At 37.0% G+C, this 23,985-nt stretch overlaps 1 protein-coding gene across 7 annotated transcripts in view; it reads right to left on the bottom strand.

Annotated features, from left to right (window-relative positions):
• ADAMTS20 (ADAM metallopeptidase with thrombospondin type 1 motif 20) overlaps nt 1–23,985 on the bottom strand; it is a 218,601-nt gene that overhangs the window by 90,688 nt on the left and 103,928 nt on the right. For 5 of the 7 annotated variants that reach the window (XM_070370643.1, XM_005896807.2, XM_070370647.1 and 2 more), the window contains 12 exons: nt 22,914–23,080; nt 22,626–22,755; nt 17,700–17,826; nt 15,930–16,140; nt 15,627–15,791; nt 14,736–14,900; nt 12,050–12,169; nt 11,343–11,450; nt 9,802–9,966; nt 9,416–9,706; nt 8,475–8,636; nt 6,495–6,671 (listed from right to left, as the gene is read on the bottom strand). In XM_070370643.1, coding sequence (XP_070226744.1) covers nt 6,495–6,671; nt 8,475–8,636; nt 9,416–9,706; nt 9,802–9,966; nt 11,343–11,450; nt 12,050–12,169; nt 14,736–14,900; nt 15,627–15,791; nt 15,930–16,140; nt 17,700–17,826; nt 22,626–22,755; nt 22,914–23,080 — 1,988 coding nt within the window. The remainder of the gene's footprint in view (nt 1–6,494; nt 6,672–8,474; nt 8,637–9,415; nt 9,707–9,801; nt 9,967–11,342; nt 11,451–12,049; nt 12,170–14,735; nt 14,901–15,626; nt 15,792–15,929; nt 16,141–17,699; nt 17,827–22,625; nt 22,756–22,913; nt 23,081–23,985) is intronic. The other 2 variants (XM_070370645.1, XM_070370646.1) reach the window with 2 other exon arrangements.

Below are 23,985 nucleotides of genomic sequence, written 5' to 3' on the forward strand. Positions count from 1 at the left end.
ATATAGGCACTAAATCTTATTCTCAAGCTACCAAATGTTGATACAAAATTATAACAAAAAATCAGAGTATCTAATAAACATGCTAATATTTATAATGCCCATATATTTTATATATATAGTTTTATATAGCACATAGATATTGTAGAATACTGAGACTACGTTCTTCTAAAACATCTAAAAATCCATTTCCAGAGATTCTTTTTTTTTTAATATATATTTTTGTAACAAGTGTTTTATTTATTTATTTTACTTTATGATATTGTATTGGTTTTGCCATACATCAACATGAATCCTAAATATTCTAAAGCACTATGTCTGGAAAAATAGAATTACAACAGAAACATGATTGTCTATTTTTTAATATTAAGAAAAATACATATATCACCATTTAATGATATAGTTAACTTTGCTGCTGCTGCTGCTAAGTTGCTTCAGTCATGTCCGACTCTGTGTGACCCCATAGACGGAAACCAACCAGGCTCCCCCATCCCTGGGACTCTCCAGGCAAGAACACTGGAGTGGGTTGCCATTGCCTTCTCCAATGCATGAAAGGAAAAGTGAAAGTAAAGTCGCTCAGTCATGTCCAACTCTTAGCGACACCATGGACTGCAGCCTACCAGGCTCTGCCATCCATGGGATTTTCCAGGCAAGAGTACTGGAGTGGGGGGCCACTGCCTTCTCCAATAGTTAACTTTAGTTAACTACAAACTATATAAACTTTTAGTTAACTATAAATATAATGATAAAGTTAACTTTTTAGTTATTTCAAATTACATTCTAACGTCACTCAACCAAACACACATGCAAATGTCTTTTCTACATTCTCATCATTAGATCATCTCCTTCAGTTTTGCCTAGATTGCACATGTCAAACCTGCAAGGCCCATCTGTGCCTCTAAAACTGTTTTCAAAGCATCACAGCTAGGGCAAACTATAAATCAGTCCACATCCTCCCTTTTGGTGACTCATGAAATCTATGCATACACAAAAAAAGAAAAAGATGTTGCAATTACACAAAAACTAAAGTATTCTTCTAGCATAGAGACCTCAACACCACTCATCTCTTGCCAGGTTGTAATGGAATATATCATACTAGTTTAGGCTTTCTAGAAGGAATTGTTGGAATAATAATTATGGCACTGCAGATGGTGACTGCAGCCAAGAAATTAAAAGACGCTTACTCCTTGAAAGAAAAGTTATGACCAACCTAGACAGCATATTCAAAAGCAGAGACATTACTTTGCCAACAAAGGTCTGTCTAGTCAAGGCTATGGTTTTTCCAGTGGTCATGTATGGATATGAGAGTTGGACTGTGAAGAAAGCTAAGCGCCAAAGAATTGATGCTTTTGAACTGTGGTATTGGAGAAGACTCTTGAGAGTCCCTTGGACTGCAAGGAGATACAACCAGTCCATTCTGAAGGAGATCAGCCCTGGGATTTCTTTGGAAGGAATGATGCTAAAGCTGAAACTCCAGCACTTTGGCCACCTCAAGCGATGAGTTGACTCATTGGAAAAGACTCTGATGCTGGGAGGGATTGGGGGCAGGAGGAGAAGGGGACGACAGAGGATGAGATGGCTGGATGGCATCACTGACTCGATGGACATGAGTCTGAGTGAACTCTGGGAGTTGGTGATGGACAGGGAGGCCTGGTGTGCTGCGATTCATGGGGTCACAAAGAGTCGGACGCGACTGAGCGACTGAACTGAACTGTCAAGTACAATCCTCATTACAAATTCTTGAATAATTATAGTCTATTAAGCCCCTAATATTATGAGTCTTCACTATTATAAATCACAAGGTTGTTACTGAAAAGAGATAGGAATCCCATTCTGCTTCTGATCATCTGTTTATTTAGTACTACTACTACTACTACTAAGTCGCCTCAGTCATGTCCGACTCTGTGTGACCCCATAGACGGCAGCCCACCAGGCTCCCCCATCCCTGGGATTCTCCAGGCAAGAACACTGGAGTGGGTTGCCATTGCCTTCTCCAATGCATGAAAGTGAAAAGTGAAAGTGAAGTCGCTCAGTTGTGCCCAACTCTTAGCGACCCCATGGACTGCAGCCCACCAGGCTCTTCCGTCCATGGGAGTTTCCAGGCAAGAGTACTGGAGTGGGGTGCCATACATTCACCACTAAACTGCAAATTCCTTATACACAGAGATTGTGCCCAGTTTACTTCTAGTGACTAACACAATGCCTATAACATGTAGAGGATGCTTAGAATTTGGGGGAGTTACTGAATGTACCATAGAACTGTATGGCAATATAACAAATAGAAATATTATTTCAGTGGATTTCCATGATAAATTGGTAATGAAGTAGATTTCCAGCCCTTTGCTATACTTATGTGTGTCTTTTCCAAATTTAAGAAAATAACCAATTACTATACTTTTACTGAACATTCTACAAAGAATTGACAGCTTCTTGAAACCATTTCCCCACACATTACCTTGTTCCCCTGGCTGCTGCTGGACTTAGGAGCAAGTTCCTTTCCAAGTGCATTCCACCTTGAGTGGGAGCCCAACCCCTCTGCTCAGACCCTCAATGTTCTTTTGTTACACAAAACTGTTAAATTGACAAACTGCAAATTTACTAGGTGTGTGCAGCTACCCCATGCCCATTTCTGAAAGTGTTTTTATTTGTCACATTCCATTGTATCTTAATAGAAATTTAGTCATACACACACACACACACACGTATACATATATATGTTTTAACACAGTGCTACAGGAGGGTACTATTTTATAAAGAAATGCTTTGAGAAAAGCACTAGGATCAAGAGGGTTCAAGTACCAAGCTTTCATCTTTTTAAAAAATATTTTCTCAATTTTAGAAGAAAAAACAATCTTAAATGAAAAAATTATTCTCTTTACTTCTGTTGGATCATCAACTCCAGAAAACAATGGAATGCACATTATTTTCTTACCAAATATGAACTGATTTTATGTACAGAATGAAAACAGTCTAGGAAAATGAATTACTTAAATGAGGCCTATGGGGAAATATAGAGAAATTAATATAAATTTATTTAAAGAGCATTTGCTAAAATAGTCTATGTTACATGTAGTGCCCCTCACTTTATCAAAGAAAAATAAAAATTTTACTCACCTTTTAAAGACTATCCTGGGCATGAGTACATCTATTAATTTACTAAGTAAGTTTGTTCACACCATAAATTTTTATTCATTATTTATAGTATATAAATATTAAAATTCCTAGTATTTAAAAAGTGATAGCTAAACAATAAATCTTATTTTTAAAAAACCAATGTTAATTTCTAATAGGATTACATAAAAATAACAGTAGCTTATATACATACTCAGTAAAATTATGAAAACATATACTATTCAACAATTAAATGTTTAATAAGAAAAGTTAACAATTTGTTATTTAAAAAAACCCTCAAAAGAAAAAAGGCATTCTTTACAATACAGAATCAGTTCAGTGACTTAAAACATTTTAGATATTGGTTCAAGGAATAAAAATACAACATACATGTGAATTAAGAAAAGCACAAGGCCAGCAACACATCATTAATAAGCAAGGGTTAAAATACAATCATTTCACATTGACTAGTCACAAAAATGTAGTCATTAACAGATATATGTTAAGATTACTTTCTTTCTTTAATCATGCTTATAGATTATTACAACACAAAGTTTCCAACACAGAGAAAATTTACATGTATATTTACAACTTCATTCCTAGCTACATTTTAATTATTTAGCACTTGGTACTTTAATTTTACTTTAAAATGAAAAGTGTTTAAGATTTCATGTCATTTATATATGTTTACTTATATACATATACACACGTTTTCTTACTTTTCTAACCTAGTAAATAGGATCTTCTGAAATTAAAGTTATGCATGAAAGAATATTAATCTGATATGTTAATAAGAGGTATTCTGAAATCTGGCTAATACGTAGCAACACTGAAAGAGGTAAATTAAAAGGTTATAACTGGTTTTAACAATAAAACTTCAGATCCCTTAAACCCTTTTAATATAAAAGGCTAATTTAAGGATTAAAATTCTTCATATAATAAGAAATCCTGAAACTTTACTGATATATATTTACTTTATTAAAAGTTAATAAATAAAATTATTGTAATTTTTAAATTATCTTCAATTTATAAAAAAAATTTACAGTTCTTTACTAGTGCAAAGCCTGAATTAATCAATGAACTCCTTTGTGGGATAGACATGTAATAAACAATGAAGAATTATATACTTCTGTTTTACTATTTTGTAATTTGAAATTATTGTTTTCTTGGTCACTTGTTTTTGTGAGGTTGACAAAGTTATCTCTGCAAAGGGTCTTTAGTGAACATTTGGGTTTTTCACTTATGACATACCAAAAAATATCATGATACAAATTATTGGAATATAGCATTTGATGCAATCAAACACAATCAAAATTTTGTGAGGTTGTACACTTTAAACTTACACAATATGACTACATCTCTCAATAAAGCTGGGGCAAAATTATGTAAATACTATAGTGAACATGTAGAAAAGATTGATAAAACTTAAAATATTTGAAACTATTAAACAAAGGATCAAAAAATCTAAAACTGACTCTAAATGAATATTTGCAATTTCAATATGCTATAAATTTAGGTATGTCAAATTTTTAAAGTTTTATGATGTTTATTAAATAGAACAGGTATCAACAAACTTTCCCCAGAAAGACAAAATAGTAAATATCTCAGGCTTTGAGGGTCAGTCTCTATTGTAAAAGAAAGTGTCTATTGAGTCTAAGAAAGTCTCAAAAGCAGCCATAGATAATACATAAAAAATGTGCATGCCTGTGTTCCAATAAAAGTTATTTATAAAAATAGACAATGGGCCAGGTTTGATAATTTGCTGATCCCTGATATAGAAGATCTGATTCAAACCACTTATTTTAGGAACTTCAATATAGAGAACAAAGCAGAAGCCATGAGTAAATGTTGAATGCTTTGTGAATGAATGAATTCATGAATGAATAGAGAAAATAAAACCTTTATGTCTGCTGTCCCAATTGAGGCAAATTCCAAGAAGGCAATCTATGGATTAAGTCTTATTAATGACGAGGCTTATAATTAAACCAATGAAACAAAAGAAAATGTAACAGATATAGTACAGAGAAAGTGAATTTCCAACCAAAAATGACTAACAAAAAAAAATCTATAGTGACTTGTTACAGGACTTCAAATCTCTCCAATTAGATTGTAAACTCCACAGGATAACAAATATGTCTTTATATTATCATGACAGTGTAGTCCCTAGGATATAGCACATGGTCAGTGAACCTTCTCCGACATATGCTTTATAACAAAATGCTTTTGTTAGTTCCCAGAAAGTTATGGCTCTAATTCTAATGCAGCAATTTAAGGTCTTCCCTTAAAGTTAAAATGCTCTGCTGTTCTGTATCAGTCATAGTGACTAAAAAGATGAATTTAGTGTGAACTAGAACTTGACCTATTCTTCAAATAGCATGAATTGAAACAGGTTTACATTTCACTGTAAAACTTTGACCTGGGTGAAGCAAAACACGTGCATACATCAGGTTTGGGTATAAAATCAGAGTTAATTATTTTCCAAATAAAGAACTGTTTAACTTTATAATCTTAATTATAAATAGATTACAGGCTCTAATCATTTTATCACTGGAAAGAAGTATACTTGGTTGTTTGTGATTTAAAATATCAAAATTGACCAAAATGCTAGTTTCAATGTATCTATATATTAATTTTTCTTCAAAGCCTGGGTAGTTGAAAAATACTAGAAGAAATTAATCATTCATGACTATTTATGAATTTTTATCTATGGCTTCAAAAAATAAAAAATTAAAACAGCCCAAAATACAGTAACTCCACACAGTGGAAGATATGAACATTCATATAAATTATTATATAAATCATACTTTTTCATGATGTATGTAACAAATTGTAAACAATTAACTTACTTTGTGTAAGTAAATTTCTCTTTTTTAATACAATATTTTCACATTTCCAAACAAAATATTAAAGTTTAACAATGATAAAAATGTTATTTGCTTTTAGATCAGTTACTGGACATTGACAGACAAAAGCCACAAACAGTTATACACTCAAACAAGACACAGCCTTAACTTGCCATTGTTACAAGCACAATGTTAACATTACGTACAAATGTAAATAGTACAACATTTTCAATTAATTTGTGGCAAGCCAAAACGGTACTGGAGAAAAACACTTCCATTAGATTAGTGCTATGGTTCAAAATTCACTTATAAAAAATAAATACATGTAAAACTATTATATATATATGTATATATTACAGTACTTGAATGAATTCTCTTTCAAACTATCAAATTTAATGACACAAGCCAAGATGGCCAATGGTCTGCTTTAAAAAAATATTGGAAGATAAAATGTGTGCATCACCATTTATAAAGAGAGAAAATTAAAGTAAAAGGGACAGAATAAAACAAAACAGAAGGATAAAAATGAGAGTGCTATCGTACCGATTTCCATGGTCCCCGATGCCATGATACATCATCAGGGCAAGCACGTATATGACACTGCACCACACTAGGTGGCTTGTTCAACATTTCACAGTTTTGCTCTTGTGACAGTTGGCCATTGGGAAACTGACATATTACAAATCTCGATTTTATTCCTCCTCCACATGTTTGTGTACACTAAAAATAAGAAGGAAGAGAAAAACTATGTGGCTTCAAAGAGAATATTATGTTGGTTGATTCAGTGATGAGTACATAATCAGAACTGCTAAAGCTTAAAGTTTATCCTTTCTTCATAACTCTTAATTTCTTCAAAAATCAAAGTTTCAGTTCCATCCTTTTATTTTAAAAGACAAAAGTTTGAAAATTAGTACTGTAATAGGTAATAACTACCTATTACCTGTATATGGTATCCTATCAAAAGATACATAGCCATGTATCCATGAAGGGAAATCTAAATTTATAAAGATAGAAAGATGTTGAATATATCTATTACATGAGAACAGCAGGTGGCAAAGCAACATGTATAATTAATGAACCTATTTCTGAAACCCACACCAAACTAAAGTCTGGCAGGAAATGTACCAAATATTAAAAGTTCATATCTTTTCACAATTTTTCAAATTATTTGAATTTTCACAAGAATTAACTCACAACTGAAAAAGTTACTTTCATTTTGGAAAATTGTAAAAATATATTTTAAAGACATACTTTATATTTATTAGCACCTGATCAGAAGTGTATCTTTAAACAACGATTTCCAAATTCCCTATGGAGAGAAAACAGGTACTGAAAATCATTAAACAGGGGACTTCCCTGGTGGTGCAGTGGATAGGAACCTCCTGCCGATACAGGGGACAGGGGTTTGATCCCTGGTCCGGGAAGACTCCACATACCGCAGAGCAACTAAGCCTGTGCGACACAACTACTGAGCTTGCGCATTGCCAACTACTGAAGCCCATGCGCCTAGAGCCTGTGCTCTGCAACAAGAGAAGCCACTGCAATGAGAAGTCCAAGCACTGCAATAAAGAGGAATCCCAGTTTGCTGCAACTAAGGAAAGCCTGAGCGCAGCAACAGAGACCCAGTGCAATCAAAAATAAATTAATTTAAAAAAATCATTAAACACAAATATTTGACTAAATTAGGTGGCTTGTTTTATTTATCCAAAGCCAATGTAAGTCTTTCTTCTTTCTCATGCATAATACAGGTGGAATTAGTATTCATTACAACCATTTTAAAAATTATCCTCATATCCCAGTGCCTAAAAGAAGGTCAGGACATGAAGAAAGTGCTCAATAATTGATAGCTATTCATTTTAGATTCATCAAATGAATGGTTCCATAATAGGATATTAACATGGCCTACATATCACTCTATTTTTGTCTTTATATCAATTAATTTTCTAAGAAATTAAGACAATAATGTACTAGTTTTAGAGAGGTATTGCTGCTGCTGCTGCTAAGTCGCTTCAGTCGTGTCTGACTCTGTGTGACCCCATAGACAGCAGCCCACCAGGCTACCCCGTCCCTGGGATTCTCCAGGCAGGAACACTGGAGTGGGTTGCCATTTCCTTCTCCAATGCATGAAAAGTGAAAAGTCAGTGAAGTCGCTCAGTCGTGTCAGACTCTTAGCGATCCCATGGACTGCAGCCCACTAGGCTTCTCCGTCCATGGGATTTTCCAGGCAAGAGTACTGGAGTGGGTTGCCATTGTCTTCTCCGTAGAGAGGTATTAGGAAGTCACCTACTGGCTAGCACATAGCATTCTATCAAAAATCTGGAGCATATATTTCCTATCATAAATGAGTGATTTATACCATGATACAATGTCTATTAAAAGATTATAGTTTTAGTGACTCAATTTTTAAAAAATCTGTCTAGTGTAGTGAAGTAAGATTATTCAACAGGAAGAGTATGAAGTGCTTAACTTTCGGTCTTAGGGGCTGTCATAATTTCCGCAGGTTTAGGAGACAGTAGGACTTACTTCTCCCCAGCTTCCATAGTTCCACTGTGGACAAGGTCCCGAATCACAATGCTTTGACTCTGGGGGTTTGGACGCTGAATCACAGTAACTGGCACTTTGTCCATTTTCATCCTGGCAGACCACAACTCGACGTTGAACACCTCCAGCACAACTGCGAGAGCACTGGAAAGGACGGAACACAGGAACACACAAACTGAGACTCCATGGCACAAACGTACATTATAAAACACTAAAATAAAAGAAAAACGTTCTTTGACTCAACTTCAAGCTCGCCAAATTACCCTCCCTTTGGAATCATAATTTGAAGAAAGAATATCTGTCCAAAAAACCTGGGTATTACTAGGGGTTTCATTAAAATTTATTGATAGGAAGGTAAATCTTTAAAGTTTGCCATAAAAAATTCACCCTTGTCCTAGGCATTAAGTAAAAAGGAATTCAAGTTTTCAGGTCTCACTAAGAAGGAAAAAAAAAACAAAAGATGATGTTAAGTTTCTCAGCTTTCACAGTGTTTTTCTTTACTTGCTATCATTAATCTCATACAAAATACAAACCACAATTGTACCTTTTGTACAAAGTAATCATGGTTTTACACCAGCTTACTGCACTGTTATCATAGTAGTTTCTGGGTTTGATTTTTTTCTTCATAGACATTGGTAATCTTAACACTTAAAAGATTTCATTTTTTACTATAATGGACTCTTAAGATTTTCTTCAAATGGATTCCTCTATAATCATAATACCACATTAGGGTATAATTCAATTAGAACTCAAGAGATTTGCAATCTGCATCAAAAATTGCTTAATCTTTTTAAGATTTAAACTACTGATCTTCAGAAATAATTAGCAGTAAAAGCATCTGATGTCATTATGTACATTTCTGTTAAAAGGCCATATAACATAACAAAATTACAGAATTAGTATAACTAATAAAGAGGGCTTACTGATCCCCATGGTCCTGTTCTCCACTGGTTTTCTCTGATTGATGGATGGATCCCCTGATTTTGATTATCTTCTGGTTTGTGAGTTAATGGAAAATTCCTGCCTGGAAAATGGCTTGGCTGCTCAGAGGAACTCGGAAAGTGGCTGTACGTGGGAGGGCAGGCTGCCAGATTACATTCTTGTTCTATCACAGGGCGGACTTCGGGGTCACAGTAATTCTCATTAACTGGCTGATGATAGTTGATGCATAAAACTTGGCGAGTCATTTTTCCACGGCCACAGGAAGCTGAACACTGATCACAAATTTAGCCAATACACTGCATTACCTCAAAGTTCAAATATTATATTTAAATTTCTCATTTCACTTTTTTTGCAAAAAAGTACTTACAGGTGACCAATTCCCTGTTTGCCACTCTCCACAAGGGCTAAAACAGACAGCTATTTCAGCTGGTCGGGGTAAGTGGGCACAAAATGATTCATCTGCTATTCCATCATGAGCATCACGACAACTTACATAGCGGGCTTGATTTCCTCTTCCACAAGACACAGAGCACTGAAAAATTGAATAATACCAAAGCATTATACAGGACACTCCTACAGCCCTTACACTTGGCTGTTGTTCAAATTTCTAAACCTCAAGATTTTTGAAAAAACTGAATTTATAAATATTATCACCTGGAATCATTTCTGAGTCAAAGACAGGGCAGTGAATATTTCAATGAGTTTAAAAAATAAACTTCACAAATCAGATGCTTGTGATAATAAAACAAAACACTCAACTTTTCAGAATAGTGATTAGCTATTTGTCAAAATTAAAGAAAAGATTATAGATAAGAGAATCTTAAGATAACATTTAAGACAACTCTGAAAGACCTAGGTAATAGAGAAGATAGGATCTCATAATTAAAATATTCAGAGAATATATGAAACTTAAAAATATATCTTTCATATAAGACTAAAGCAAGTATATATTCCAAATCTAATAAAAGTCTAATATCACATCTGCTTCTCATAACAACCTATGACATAAATATTATCCTTATTTGGTAGGATTAAAAAACAGATCTAGAAAACTTAAATTCTTGCCCACAGAAACAGAGCTCTTGAAAGACAGAACAGGATTTAGTCATTAAATTACCTAATTCCCATCACTTCATGGGAAATAGATGGGGAAACAGTGGAAACAGTGTCAGACTTTATTTTTCTGGGCTCCAAAATCACTACAGATGGTGACTGCAGCCATGAAATTAAAAGACGCTTACTCCTTGGAAGGAAAGTCATGACCAACCTAGATAGCATATTCAAAAGCAGAGACATTACTTTGCCAACAAAGGTTCGTCTAGTCAAGGCTATGGTTTTTCCTGTGGTCATGTATGGATGTGAGAGTGGGACTGTGAAGAAGGCTGAGCGCCAAAGAATTGATGCTTTTGAACTGAAGTGTTGGAGAAGACTCTTGAGAGTCCCTTGGACTGCAAGGAGATGCAACCAGTCCATTCTGAAGGAGATCAGCCCTGGGATTTCTTTGGAAGGAATGATGCTAAAGCTGAAACTCCAGTACTTTGGCCACCTCATGCGAAGAGTTGACTCATTGGAAAAGACTCTGATGCTGGGAGGGATTGGGGGCAGGAGGAGAAGGGGACCACAGAGGATGAGATGGCTGGATGGCATCACCGACTCGATGGACATGAGTCTGAGTTAACTCCGGGAGTTGGTGATGGACAGGGAGGCCTGGCGTGCTGCGATTCATGGGGTTGCAAAGAGTCGGACACAACTGAGCAACTGATCTGATCTGATCTGAAACCCTATGCTCTTCTAACATCATCTCCATCAAAATACCTGAGAATGAATGTATATATTAATTTGGCAAATCTGGAGCAACTGAAAGCCTCCATAGTAGAAATACTGTCTCTCTTAAAGAAATTCACTTACTGGGGTCCAAGAACCATATCGCCATTGTGTTATCTTTCTCATGGGAACAGCTGGCAAGGAAGTGGCCCCAATTTTAGGGATAACTGGGCAAGGTATAACAATACAATCCTGTTTGAAAGAAAAATGGACCTCATGAAACATTAATGAATTAAACACTATGATTGATACTAAATCCTATACTTCATTTCTTCTTTCAATTATGTAAGTCAAGAACAGCTGCATAGTAAACTACAAATAGGCGATGTAAAGGTTTTTATTTTCCAAAAGCACAAAGTACTATCAAGGGCTAGAAGTGGATAGTATGACTCTGAAGGTTAAAGTTTGGATCATTCTGCCCAGTGATTTAAAAAGAAAAGAATAATAGTCTTTGAAAAATATCACTAAGCTGAAACCTTCTGAATGAACACAGATCACTACCTTAAGCCACACTTGAGAAGTTCATTATACTCATAATAATGCATCATCCTTCTGTTGTTCAAAGGATGGAAATATAAGTTAAATGAATGATCCAATATAAGATAAAGAGTAAAAATAAATCCATCAATAAAGCTGGCAAAACCAAGAACAATAAACTCTCTGATGCCCACATACATTTTTAAGGCATATACGTTTAAGTGGAAAAATACATATGGAAATAATTTTAACACATCAATAATCTTCCTGTATCAAACATTTTGGTTTATAATCCATGGAGAGGTGTCGTTTACCTGCCTTTCACTTGGGCGACTAGCTCCATGGCACAGTCTGTCATCTAGCACTGCACTAAATAGCTCGTTGACACATTTCACAGCACGCATCTGGTACCCCTGTCCACACGTGGCTGTGCACTGGAAGAATATAAGCAGATACGAAACACCATTGCTCAGACATTACATAAACTTAATTTTCTTAACATGTACACAGTTAAGAATCTATTTTCAGTAGATATTTTTATTAGTCTTTTATTCCAGATTCTAGACTTAAAATGAGGAAATTTAATCAACATACATCTTTATTCAAATTTATATAGATACTAATAAAATAGGCAATGCCAAAGAATGCTCAAACTACCACACAATTGCACTCATCTCACATGCTAGTAAAGTAATGCTCAAAATTCTCCAAGCCAGGCTTCAGCAATACATGAACCGTGAACTTCCAGATGTTCAAGCTGGTTTTAGAAAAGGCAGAGGAACCAGAGATCAAATTGCCAACATCTGCTGGATCATCGAAAAAGCAAGAGAGTTCCAGAAAAACATCTATTTCTGCTTTATTAACTATGCCAAAGCCTTTGACTGTGTGGATCACAATAAACTATGGGAAATTCTGAAAGAGACAGGAATACCAGACCACCTGACCTGCTTCTTGAGAAATCTGTATGCAGGTCAGGAAGTAGTAACAGTTAGAACTGGACAACAAACTGGTTTCGAATAGGAAAAGGAGTACATCAAGGCTGTATATTGTCACCCTGCTTATTTAACTTCTATGCAGAGTACATCATGAGAAAAGCTGGACTGGAAGAAACACAAGCTGGAATCAAGATTGCTGGGAGAAATATCAATAACCTCAGATATGCAGATGACACCACCCTTATGGCAGAAAGTGAAGAGGAACTAAAAAGCCTCTTGATGAAAGTGAAAGAGGAGAGTGAAAAAGTTGGCTTAAAATTCAGCATTCAGAAAACTAAGATCATGGCATCTGGTCCCATCACTTCATGGCAAATAGATGCGGAAACAGTGGAAATAATGACAGACTTTATTTTGGGGGGCTCCAAAATCACTGTAGATGGTGACTGCAGCCATGAAATTAAAAGATGCTTACTCCTTAGAAGGAAAGTTATGACCAACCTAGACAGCATATTAAAAAGCAGAGACATTGTTTTGCCAACAAAGGTCAGTCTAGTCAAAGCTATGGCTTTTCCAGTAGTCATGTATGGATGTGAGAGTTGGACTATAAAGAAAGCTGAGCACAGAATTGATGCTTTTGAACTGTGGTGTTGGAGAAGACTCTTGAGAGTCCCTTGGACTGCAAGGAGATCCAACCAGTCCATCCTAAAGGAAATCAGTGTTCATTGGAAGGACTGATGCTGAAGCTGAAACTCTAATACTTCAGCCACCTGATGTGAAGAGCTGACTCATCTGAAAAGACCCTGATGCTGAGAAAGATTGAGGGCAGGAGGAAAAGGGAACGACAGAGGATGAGATGGTTGGATGGCATCACCAACTCAATGGACACGAGCTTGGATAAACTCCAGGAGTTGGTGATGGACAGGGAGGCCTGGTGTGCTGTGGTCCATGGGGTTGCAAAGTGTTGGATACGACTGAGCAACTGAACTGAACTGAACTGAAAATAGTGAAATTGAAATGGCAATTATTATTGTATCTTTAAAAAGATGTCATGTAAAACTACCAATAGAAGCTTCATATTTTGGTGGCAGAGTCAATACAGTTTAGGCAAACTAAATACTTTTCAAAATTGACCTGGTGTATGCATGTCACAATATACTAAGTAAATTTTGAAGAGATAAAGAAAGAAAAGAACAGGAAAGAGTTAAAGGGCAGATGAGAGCAGTTTTCCTGGCAAGTGTGGCAATCTGCACAGAATACTAAGCTGCCCACAACTCATCCATCAGATTACCTCCTAGCCACCTGTTTGGCAAAACTTCCCAACAAGGCCTACTCTAAATACATGAGAAAGAATAATTTAGGCACCAATGATGAAAATGAATAGTTTACATAAAGTTGATGAAAGCATACTGCTGCTACTGCTAAGTTGCTTCAGTTGTGTCCAACTATGCGCGACCCCATAGACGGCAGCCCACTAAGCTCCCCTGTCCCTGGGATTCTGCAGGCAAGAATACTGGAGTGGGTTGCCATTTCCTTCTCCAATGCATGAAGGTGAAAAGTGAAAGTGAAGTAGCTCAGTCCTGTCCGACTCTGAGCGACCCCATGGACAGCAGCCTACTGGGCTCCTCTGTCCACAGGATTTTCCAGGCAAGAGTACTGGAGTGGGGTGCCATTGCCTTCTCCAGATGAAAGCATAAATTGTTTACTTTGGTACAGTTGATTAACAATGCTATGTTAATTTCTGGCGCATAGCAAAGCGAATCAGTTATTCATATATATATTCTTTTTCATATTCTTTTCTATTATGGTTTATGGCAGGATACTGAATACAGAAATTTGTAGTATTGTAGCTAACAAAAGTGAGTTAAAAGTCAAAGCTAGAATATTTTCCACAGAAAAATTAGCAGTACTAAAAAAACTATACAGGTACAGTTTACATTTCAGAAATCTTTCTCCAAGAGCCAACCCAAAATTAGATGCAGCCACTAAAAGACTGAATATATTATAATTCTGTGCTATTCTGTAATGATGGATTGGAGCAGAAATCCATATACTGTCATATACTCACAGAACCCCAAGGTCCTACTTGCCAGGAAGTACACGCATGAAGCTCACAGGGTCTCTGAGACTCAGGCTTGGTGCTTGGGTCACAGAAGCCGTCACTCAAGTGATCTTCATTCAGTTGACACCACACCTGCCGCTGGTTTGTTCCTTTTCCACAGGTAACCAGACACTGGAAAAATCCAACTGACCATTACTTTCAGTATTAATCAACACAAATACCCCCAAAAATGCAATGATCAATTTGTATATTCAAATACAGTTAAAGACCATCCTTAAGGACATTTTCCCTCCACGCCTCAGAAAAACCAGAGATCTTCATGGGGTAAAATCAGCCACCCCAAATTTCTGCTGCCCAAATCCCAGCACAACATCTATTTGTTCCAGAAATAAAGGTACAAAACTGACCTGAGAACAAGTATGTATCTCAGCCTACTGTGCACACCATGAAAATGTACTTAGTCACTCAGTCATGTCTGACTCTTTGTGACCCCATGGACTGTAGCCTGCCAGGTTTCTCTGTCCATAGGGATTCTCTAGGCAAGCATAATGGAGTGGGTTACCATGCCCTTCTCCAGGGGATCTTCCCAACCCAGGGATTGAACCCAGGTCTCCCACATTGCAGGAGGATTCTTTACCATCTGAGCCACCAGGGAAGCCCCCAGGAAAGCCCACTATGAAAACGGTTATAGATTAAACACCAATTATGTCATTTTGGGCCAGATACTGTAAATAGCTTAATGACCAGCCATTTTTAAATTTTACTACCTTGATAATACAGTTATTTACCAAATGATAAAGCAAATTGAAATATTTTTTTTGGATTACATAGCCTTCCATTACAAAGATCTCCTGTACAATGTTATAATAATTCTAAGCCTCAAGTGTTTAATGTTACCTCACTCCACTCACTAGTGGCCCAACTGGGACAGGAAAATTCATTGCAATTCTCTACTGTCACTCGGGGAATTTCCTGGCATTCTCTGTCAGCAAGACGGTGGCCAAAGTTATTTATACAGTAAGAGTCTCGAGACCTCTCCCCTCCTCCACAACTCCTGGAACACTGATTAAAAAAAGAAAAGTGGTGAAAAATGGACACAAAATAAAAAGTTTAACAAAACGCTTCTCTGAAGTGACAAATATTTAATTAGATGTAAAATAAAAGAGCAACTTTTCTTAAGCTATACTTTTTTCTTTGTACCTGAGACCATTCTAAATAATGCCACCTTGTTAAGACACAATCACCATGGCAGGGTTCTCGGGTTGGAGGCTTAAGTTGGTCACTGCAGTAGTGGTCAACTACTGGAACAGTCTGTCCGTTATGAATGGAATACTTCATACAATGGACGTCCAGTGACTTGTATCCTTGACCGCAAAGGGCTGAACATTCACTTTTGCCAATGATGTGCCACCTATAAAAATGATGTTATTATGCTTAGAAGGTATGCTGATGAACACAATTTAAAACATGGATTCAGAAAAATTCACACATATTATTCAATTTTAAAAATTATGTTAGAATTTATGGACAAGCCACAATAAAAATATTTGATATATCATGGATTTAGTGATGAAAACTTCTTAGAGATCATAGAGTCCAAACTTTCATCATATAGATGAGAAAATGAAGCTCAGTGGTGCTGTGCATTCAAATGGTATATATGCTTGGCTTCTGTCAGAAATTTTACTTTACTCTAAATAAAATTTAACATTTACTCCAAATCCATAAAAGCTGGAGGTAAGGAACCGGCACTACACCCAGGCATTTGGAGGAACCACAAGCCTCACCCTAGAGGAACCCCAGGGACATTTGGGTTCTCTTCCTAGGAATCCCAAGCCTCTCCCTAGACTTTTGAAAACAACTGGTTGAGATTAAGATTGAGATTAAGGTTACTAAGTAGCAGATTTAAAACTATAACCAAATATATCTGACCTATAATCAGGTGGTGTCTCCCTATGCAACATCTTTATTTGAGGATCAGAGAACATCTGGGAACATGACTACATCAAAAGCCTTTAAAAGTTGGTAAACTCGTCTTTATAAAGCATATCACATTTTCTCATTAACTCATATAATCTACTTTTAGACATGCTTTCAGAGAGAACATTTTTTTTCCACAAGTAAAATCTGCCAGCATTAGCCAAATTATCCCAATTACACTCAAGCAATCTCTCAGACAGTATGAGCGCAGCAGTACAGCAAAGAAGAGAATTCATGGAGCTTCTTTCCATCTGAACAGCAGCTCAAGGATTTCGTTGCACTTCACTCTACTGCAAGGCAGCTGATGCAACTTGTACATGCCATTCTACCACGAGCCTTGCACCATATGTCTCCAAACACCACCACAAGTACATAAAAATTCTCATCCTTGCTGAGTAATGGAGATTCTGGCCATCTCTGAATGTTGACTGTCGCCTGCTAGATGGGGTTATTGCTCTTAGCATCACTGTAAGACCCACCACAAGAAAACAAATGACAAGAATTTTAGAAGAAAAAACTTGCCTACCGTGATCTAGGATCTCATTACTTAACAATGGACACAATGCTGATAAGATAGACAAATCAATCTATTGATTCTCTAATCCTCAAACTTTAAGAGTTTATTGGTACATGAGTTCAGTGGGAATTAGAGGATCATGCTTAAATATATTGTTTCAGAGCTTTAAACCATAGGTTTTCAGATTAAGAGTTTTCCTGTATTTACTTTACAGACAAATTTGTTTCCATTTCTTACACAAAATATTGAGGTCTCTATACTGAAATTCAGCAAATACTATGAATAAAAAACTCAAACCAATTGCTGAGTTTCACAATAAATTAGTGGGTCTAAAGTTTTTTTAAGGGAATGGGAAAGGACAGACATTAATTACATGTGCACCTTATACCAGGCACTGCAGTAGATTCTTTACATCTTATCTCACTTACTGATTTTTATCTGGTTACATTATATGTTATTTCTTTTTTTCTTACCTTAGTTCACAGTCTGTATTGCACCTTTCAGTCACCAGCAATGGAAGTGGTATGTGGTCACAGCTTTGATCAGACACGACCATATGATCACTCTTACGTACACAAGTAATTTTTCTTCTATGAAGACCTTGGCCAAAATCAAATGAAAAATAAAAATTAAAGGAAAACTCACATAAGGAGATGTTCCATAATAATTTACTTCTGCTAAATCTTGAAGGATGCAGCTAAGAAAGCAAAAACAATTCCAACATAGCATACAAATAGGCTAGCATATTAAACTAGTCAGGAATCACTTTCTACAATAAGCGAGCTGAATCCTGAAACACTGAGGAGTTTGCTGAGTAAGGAGATGTAAGGAAGGTGGGGCAAGTGTGTGAAATAAGAAGAAATTTATTACAGCTGGATGGAAGGGTTGCTAGTGGAGAACTGAGTGGGCAGGGTCCATGCTGATATGATATAGTATACTACTGCTCCCCATTATTTGCTTGCCTTTTCACTGCAACAAAATTATACATCTCTACTTGCTACAACATTTCTATAACTTCCCGGAAGAGGAACAGACCTCCCTGCCCATTGATAGCAGGTTTGTGCCAACCACCTGAAAGGGAATATGACTATTCCAGTTCCAAGCAGAAGCTCTCAAAGTCTTTTCCTGCTTCTGCCAACTCTTATCTCTCTGTTTCTAAAACAGCCTTCTCCAGATGGGGCTGATCATTCAAGCCTGGAATCCTGAATGAAAAGGCAGCCTGGTCAGACTTCAGTTGACAGTAATGGACCAACTGGAATAAACATGCCACATGAATGCAAGATGGTAATAATAGGGGAACTGGGGAGGGGTTGTAGAAGAAAAGAGAATATAAGACTTTCTTGTAGTTTTTGCTCAACTTTCTATACACCTAGTGTGAAAGTGAAAGTCGCTTAGTGGTGTCTGACTATTTGTGACCCCATGGACCACAGCCTGCCAGGCTCCTCTGTCCATGGAATTCTCCAGGCAAGAATACTGGAGTGGGTAGCTGTTCCCTTCTCCAGGGGACTTTCCCAACCCAGGGATTGAACCCAAACCTAAAACCCCTCTAAAAAAATAAAGTCTATTAATTTGTTTGAGAATGACATGGATGCAAATAACAAGCTGAAGAAGAGTCAGAACCAATTAGCAGCCACCACACAGTATGAGCGAGAAATAAATGTTTGTTGTTCTAAGTCATTGAGATTTAGCAGTTGTTTATATGGTGCATAACCACAACGAAGGAAACTTAGAAAAGTCAGAGAGGCCAGAGTAGACTGAACTTTGCACTTTCCACAATGAAGAGATAGGAAAAAGCTCAAGCTGTCAGTGGCATGATCAAATTTCTGTTTTCTCCAAGTTCAACTGTAATCTTCCAGTTGGCGAAACATGAACATGCATGTTTATCTCTGCATGCATACCATCTGAAATAACTATAAAGAATTTTGAAAAGGCAAAAACCTGAAAGAACAAAAAGAATAAAAGAGGGAACAGTAGGCAGGAAAAGGAAATTTTAAATATGAAAAGAAGATGGAAATTACTATTTTAACAGAGCCAAGGAAGCTGAAACCTGAGCCTGTGGAGGAAGAAAGTAAGAAACAAACCATTCATGCCACAGAATCCAAGCAAAGCCCAGGAATCAAAAACACCAGGTTCCCCTGAAGAGGTGAATGTGTGAGGCACAGGCCTGAAAAAATGGAGACGTGATTGAAAAGTATTCATGAAGAACAGTCAGACTTCCACCTACGAGTCAACAGTAGCGCTATCTAATAAAAACAATGTGAACCACATGTGATTTCACATGGTCTTGTAGTGACATGAAAAAGTAAAAAGATACAAATACCCAAATAGGATCATTTCCACATGAGGTCAACAGAAACACTATTGATGATATATTTCACATTCTTTTTTCATCCTAAGCCTTCAGAATTCATTGTGCATTTCACACGTACCATATTTCAATGGGCTAGCCACATGTGGCTAGTAACTACCATACCGGATACTGGATAGCATAGCTCCAGAGCACACGAACTTGGGGGCACAGACACAGCAGCTGAGGGAAGCTGGGGAAGCGCTGTACTGAAAAGAGAGGGACTCAGTAAAAGTCTCCATACTGATATGATGAGATTCAGGCCCACTGGGCTCACCCTCCATTTCCCTCTGGCTCCAAGCCAATTTTTACAGTTTCTCCAGTCCCCTCACTGGCCATCAGAAGATGGGAGAATTCCTTTCTTGGAAAACTCTTTAGCTCAAGAAGAAAGATTAAGTGACAGCAACATTTGAGCCTTTCTCCCAAAGACACAGTAAAGAACCTTAAGAAGACTTATTTAACCCACACAGGACTTTCAATTAGCATTTTAGTCTTAAATATGAATAAACATCAAAGGATCAGTAGGCAATATAGGAAAGACAACTCACACAAAAGAGACCTAAATAAACAGAAACAGAATTAAAAGGAAATAAATATGTCAGGGAGAAGAAGAAAGTTCCAAGACTATAATTAATACTCTCACTGACACAGGTATTGCATCCATGAAACAAAATCAAGCTGTTGATAAGAAACACTAAGGAAAAAATATACATTTGGAGAGGAAATTACGAGATAAGAGATCAGACCAGGAGGCTGTATATCCAGACAATATAAATTTTACAAAGATAGAAGAGAAAATTTAATGTGGAGAAATTATCAAAGATATCATACATAAAACTTCTCAGATCAAAGAATCTGTGTTTCCAGTTTGGAAGGCATCCTAATTACCAGGGAAATAGATGAAAGGAAAAGCCAACCCAACACACAGTGTCCTGACATTTCTCACTCCCGGAATTTAGGAGGGGAGACACAAAATTTCTATACCAGGAAGTATCATATCCAAGCACTGGAAATTGGAAAACAAGATTTTCAGCATTCTAAAGGAAAATAATCTATCTCAGAATTTTATATGAGCCAAGCTATCAATCAAGGGTGAGAACAGAATAATGCCATTTTCAGACAGGAAAGGTCTCTAAAAACTGCCTTGCTTTCTCAGGAAATGTCCGACAGCTATGTTATCCTCAGTGGAGGAAATAAAAAGAGGAATTCACAGAATTTGGGACACAGGGAATCCAAACACAGAAGAAAGTTAAAGAGACCTCACAGGATGATAAAGAAGGGAAAGCACACGACGACAGCCATGTAACAGGCCTGAAAAGCAACATGGCCAAGTGAGAGCAGGAGAGGAGAGGGCCAAGGGAGCAACAGATAAGAAAAAGGAAAGGAAAGCTGAAACCAATACACAGAATATAGAGCTCCGAAATAAAATTTATAGCATTCACAAAATGTTTGGAGCCTGATCATTTTCAGTGCACAGGGAAACAAGTAAACAAAACTAAAGAAACTTCACTTTAGAGAAACCCAAAAGCTACACACATACAAAAGGAACTATAATCATAGTATATACTTTGTGGCAATTGAATTAATGGCTCCTTTCCTTCTGTAGGAAAGAGATCTTTCCTGGTTCAGACTCTCAAACTATCTCAAGATGCCTTCTGCAGCCTTTCATTTTGCATCTTGCTATGTGTTTATTTGGTGTGTCCCCCATATTTTAGAATGTTCCTTCATTCACCTATTTATTTAGATTTCTTCTAGCTCCCCATATCTACTGCCACAGACCAGTTTTACCCAGTTATGTTGGAATACTGGTCCCAGATGCCCAAACCACTTCTCTATGCTCTTCTATAAGCACAACCAGGTTCTTTTTGTCGACATGAATTCCTCTGTCTTGTGTGTTACCAAAGCTTTGTTCCTACTTGCAGTGTTTGTACCAGTCAGCCTGGCATCATCTGCTTCAGTCTCCCTCCCCGGAGACACTGTTCAAACAGGAATGCCTGTTTCCACACCAGCATCCGGGCACTGCTGTTCTAGTACCACAGGACCAAGTCTGTGCCTTTTTCTGGGATGGGATACCACCATTCCTTTGGTACCTTGAGGTCAGTTTGTTAACATGCCCTTCAAGTTCCCATCTTCTGTGATTACTGCCTCTGGCCACCTACCTTCTTCAGCTCATTTCTGTACTGTTCGGAGCTGCTTCTCCTCTGACTCACTGCTCTCCTAATTTCCAGACCTTGTCTCTAGTGCCCCTGGGAACTACTTTTCCACTCTACACCTATTTCTATCTTCCCATTTCACCTCAAACTGCTCATTCCATCTCTCCTGGGGTCTCCTCGATGCATACTTGTGGCATGGCTTTTACCATTTAAAATTAAGAAAATTTACTCATTCTTGTGTTTCATCCACTAGACTTTAAAACTTGAATGCAAAATCAGGGTCCTAATAATCCAAAACAATAGTCTGTCGATAAACATTTACTGATTCAAATAAAGGTAGCATCACACAACCAGGTATTCATAATTATAGACTGCCCAAAGATACCAGTCTCTTCACTTGCTTTTCTACTATAACGTCACGGCTTTTTCATCTCCCCCTGCGCTCCTTTCAGTTATTCATCCATCAGAACAAACACATTTCCCTGTGGTCAGAGAAGGGAAATAAGAGGATGGGAGAATGTTGACCCCACAACACTAAAAGAAGATGGGTGTCTGGGAAAGTGGATGGAAGAAAAAGGACAAGAAGGTGAGCATTTCACTAGAAAACAGTGTCACGGTAAGTGAACCTTTCTGTAACTGCGAGAAAGAGATTAAGGACATGGTAGGAAAGGAGCTGTGATGCAAAACGTTGAAAAGGGCTGAGATAAGGGAGGCTGTTAAGCATAAGAAGCCCAGAATGAGTGCGGAGAAAAGCAGACAGAGAACAAAGACAGGAAACCTTTGTAAGTCTATGTGGTATAAGTATGTGGGTTCCACAGGCAGCCAGACTCAAGAGCACCCCAAATTATACCAGCATGCCACAGCTGAACTTATGTCCCTTTTATTTAATTCTAGTGTACCTTGACACATTTTTGTACAGTCTTGCCATGGTCCATATGGGTCCCATGTGAATAGATCACTCTTCTCTTCCACGGGGATATTGAAGGAATAACGTACATCAGGGTTGTATAGATTACCCACACACAAAACCTCAATAAAAATACAAAGGGGCACACAATCAATTCATAAAAGATATATTCTTAAAAGATATCACTTTATGTTTAATAATAAATACAAATCATTTACTTAAGCATCATATTTTACTAATATGATTAAAATTGTCTTAGTAACAACTACTAAGAATTTACCTGCAAAACAAGTTCTTCTTCCAGTCGATCAGTACTATTAATCCTTTCAATTGAGTTGTTTGAACCACTGTATTCAAAAATAGCTCCTTGTACGTTGATTTCCCTTTTGGACATACTTACAACAAAATTCCCATTCAAAAGAAAATTCCCTTGAGTGTCCGATAATGCTGTAAAAGGATAGTGCTCATGAAACAGCAAAACCAGTCAACGGTCCAGAAACAGTTTTAACATTTACAATTCACATTCTTTTCTTCTGCAGTTAGAGAATATAAATATAAATTAATACAGAGGAAATAAACTTTATTTTACTATAAAGTGGTATCTAACCCATAAGCAGCGAAACTTCAGCGTATCAGCCAAACCCATGAAAATACATTCACTCTATAATTTTTCTTTCTGAGAAGGTCATCTTCCACAAAGCATGCAGCACCAGGAGAGACATACAGGAAGTGGAAAAACAGAGAGAAGTCATGCAGACAGATCAGCTAAATCAATCCTGGTCATCCACGGGGAGGAAAGAAAGGGCAGCCAGGCTGCTGTAGTGTTCTGTTTACCTTGGAAAACAAGTATAAAGCTTCAACATCCTAGGGTCAATATTTTAAAAGTCCATGCCTGTCTACTCCTCCCTCTGTAAACATCTGGATCTTTTTCATGGGAGGCACTCATCATTGGTCACGCCTGTGTGAGTGGCTACTTTTTCAGAACCCTCCCACTGCCCCCTCTGTTCTTGCCCCTGGTGATTCTTGAGCTTTCCCATGGACAGGTATTAACACAAGCATATCAAATAAGTATATGTGTGCCTATCTATACACTAATATTTACATGTGTATATGAGTATGGAACAGAGTATGTATTCATAATTTGTTACTTTTGTAAATACAAAAATGCATGGTGTCCACAGTGTTGTGGTCGTAAAAAGACCACAGGACTTGGTACGGCTGATTTAAATTCAAATTGTTCCAATTAATTACTATGTGATCTTGGATAAACTACTTGCTTTTTAATTGCATAATAGGAATAATAAAAATTCCCAACTCACAGGCTTTTAATTAGAATAAAATTTGGAAACTGT

Source organism: Bos mutus, chromosome 5, assembly GCF_027580195.1.
Source record: "Bos mutus isolate GX-2022 chromosome 5, NWIPB_WYAK_1.1, whole genome shotgun sequence".
NCBI lineage: Eukaryota > Metazoa > Chordata > Mammalia > Artiodactyla > Bovidae > Bos > Bos mutus.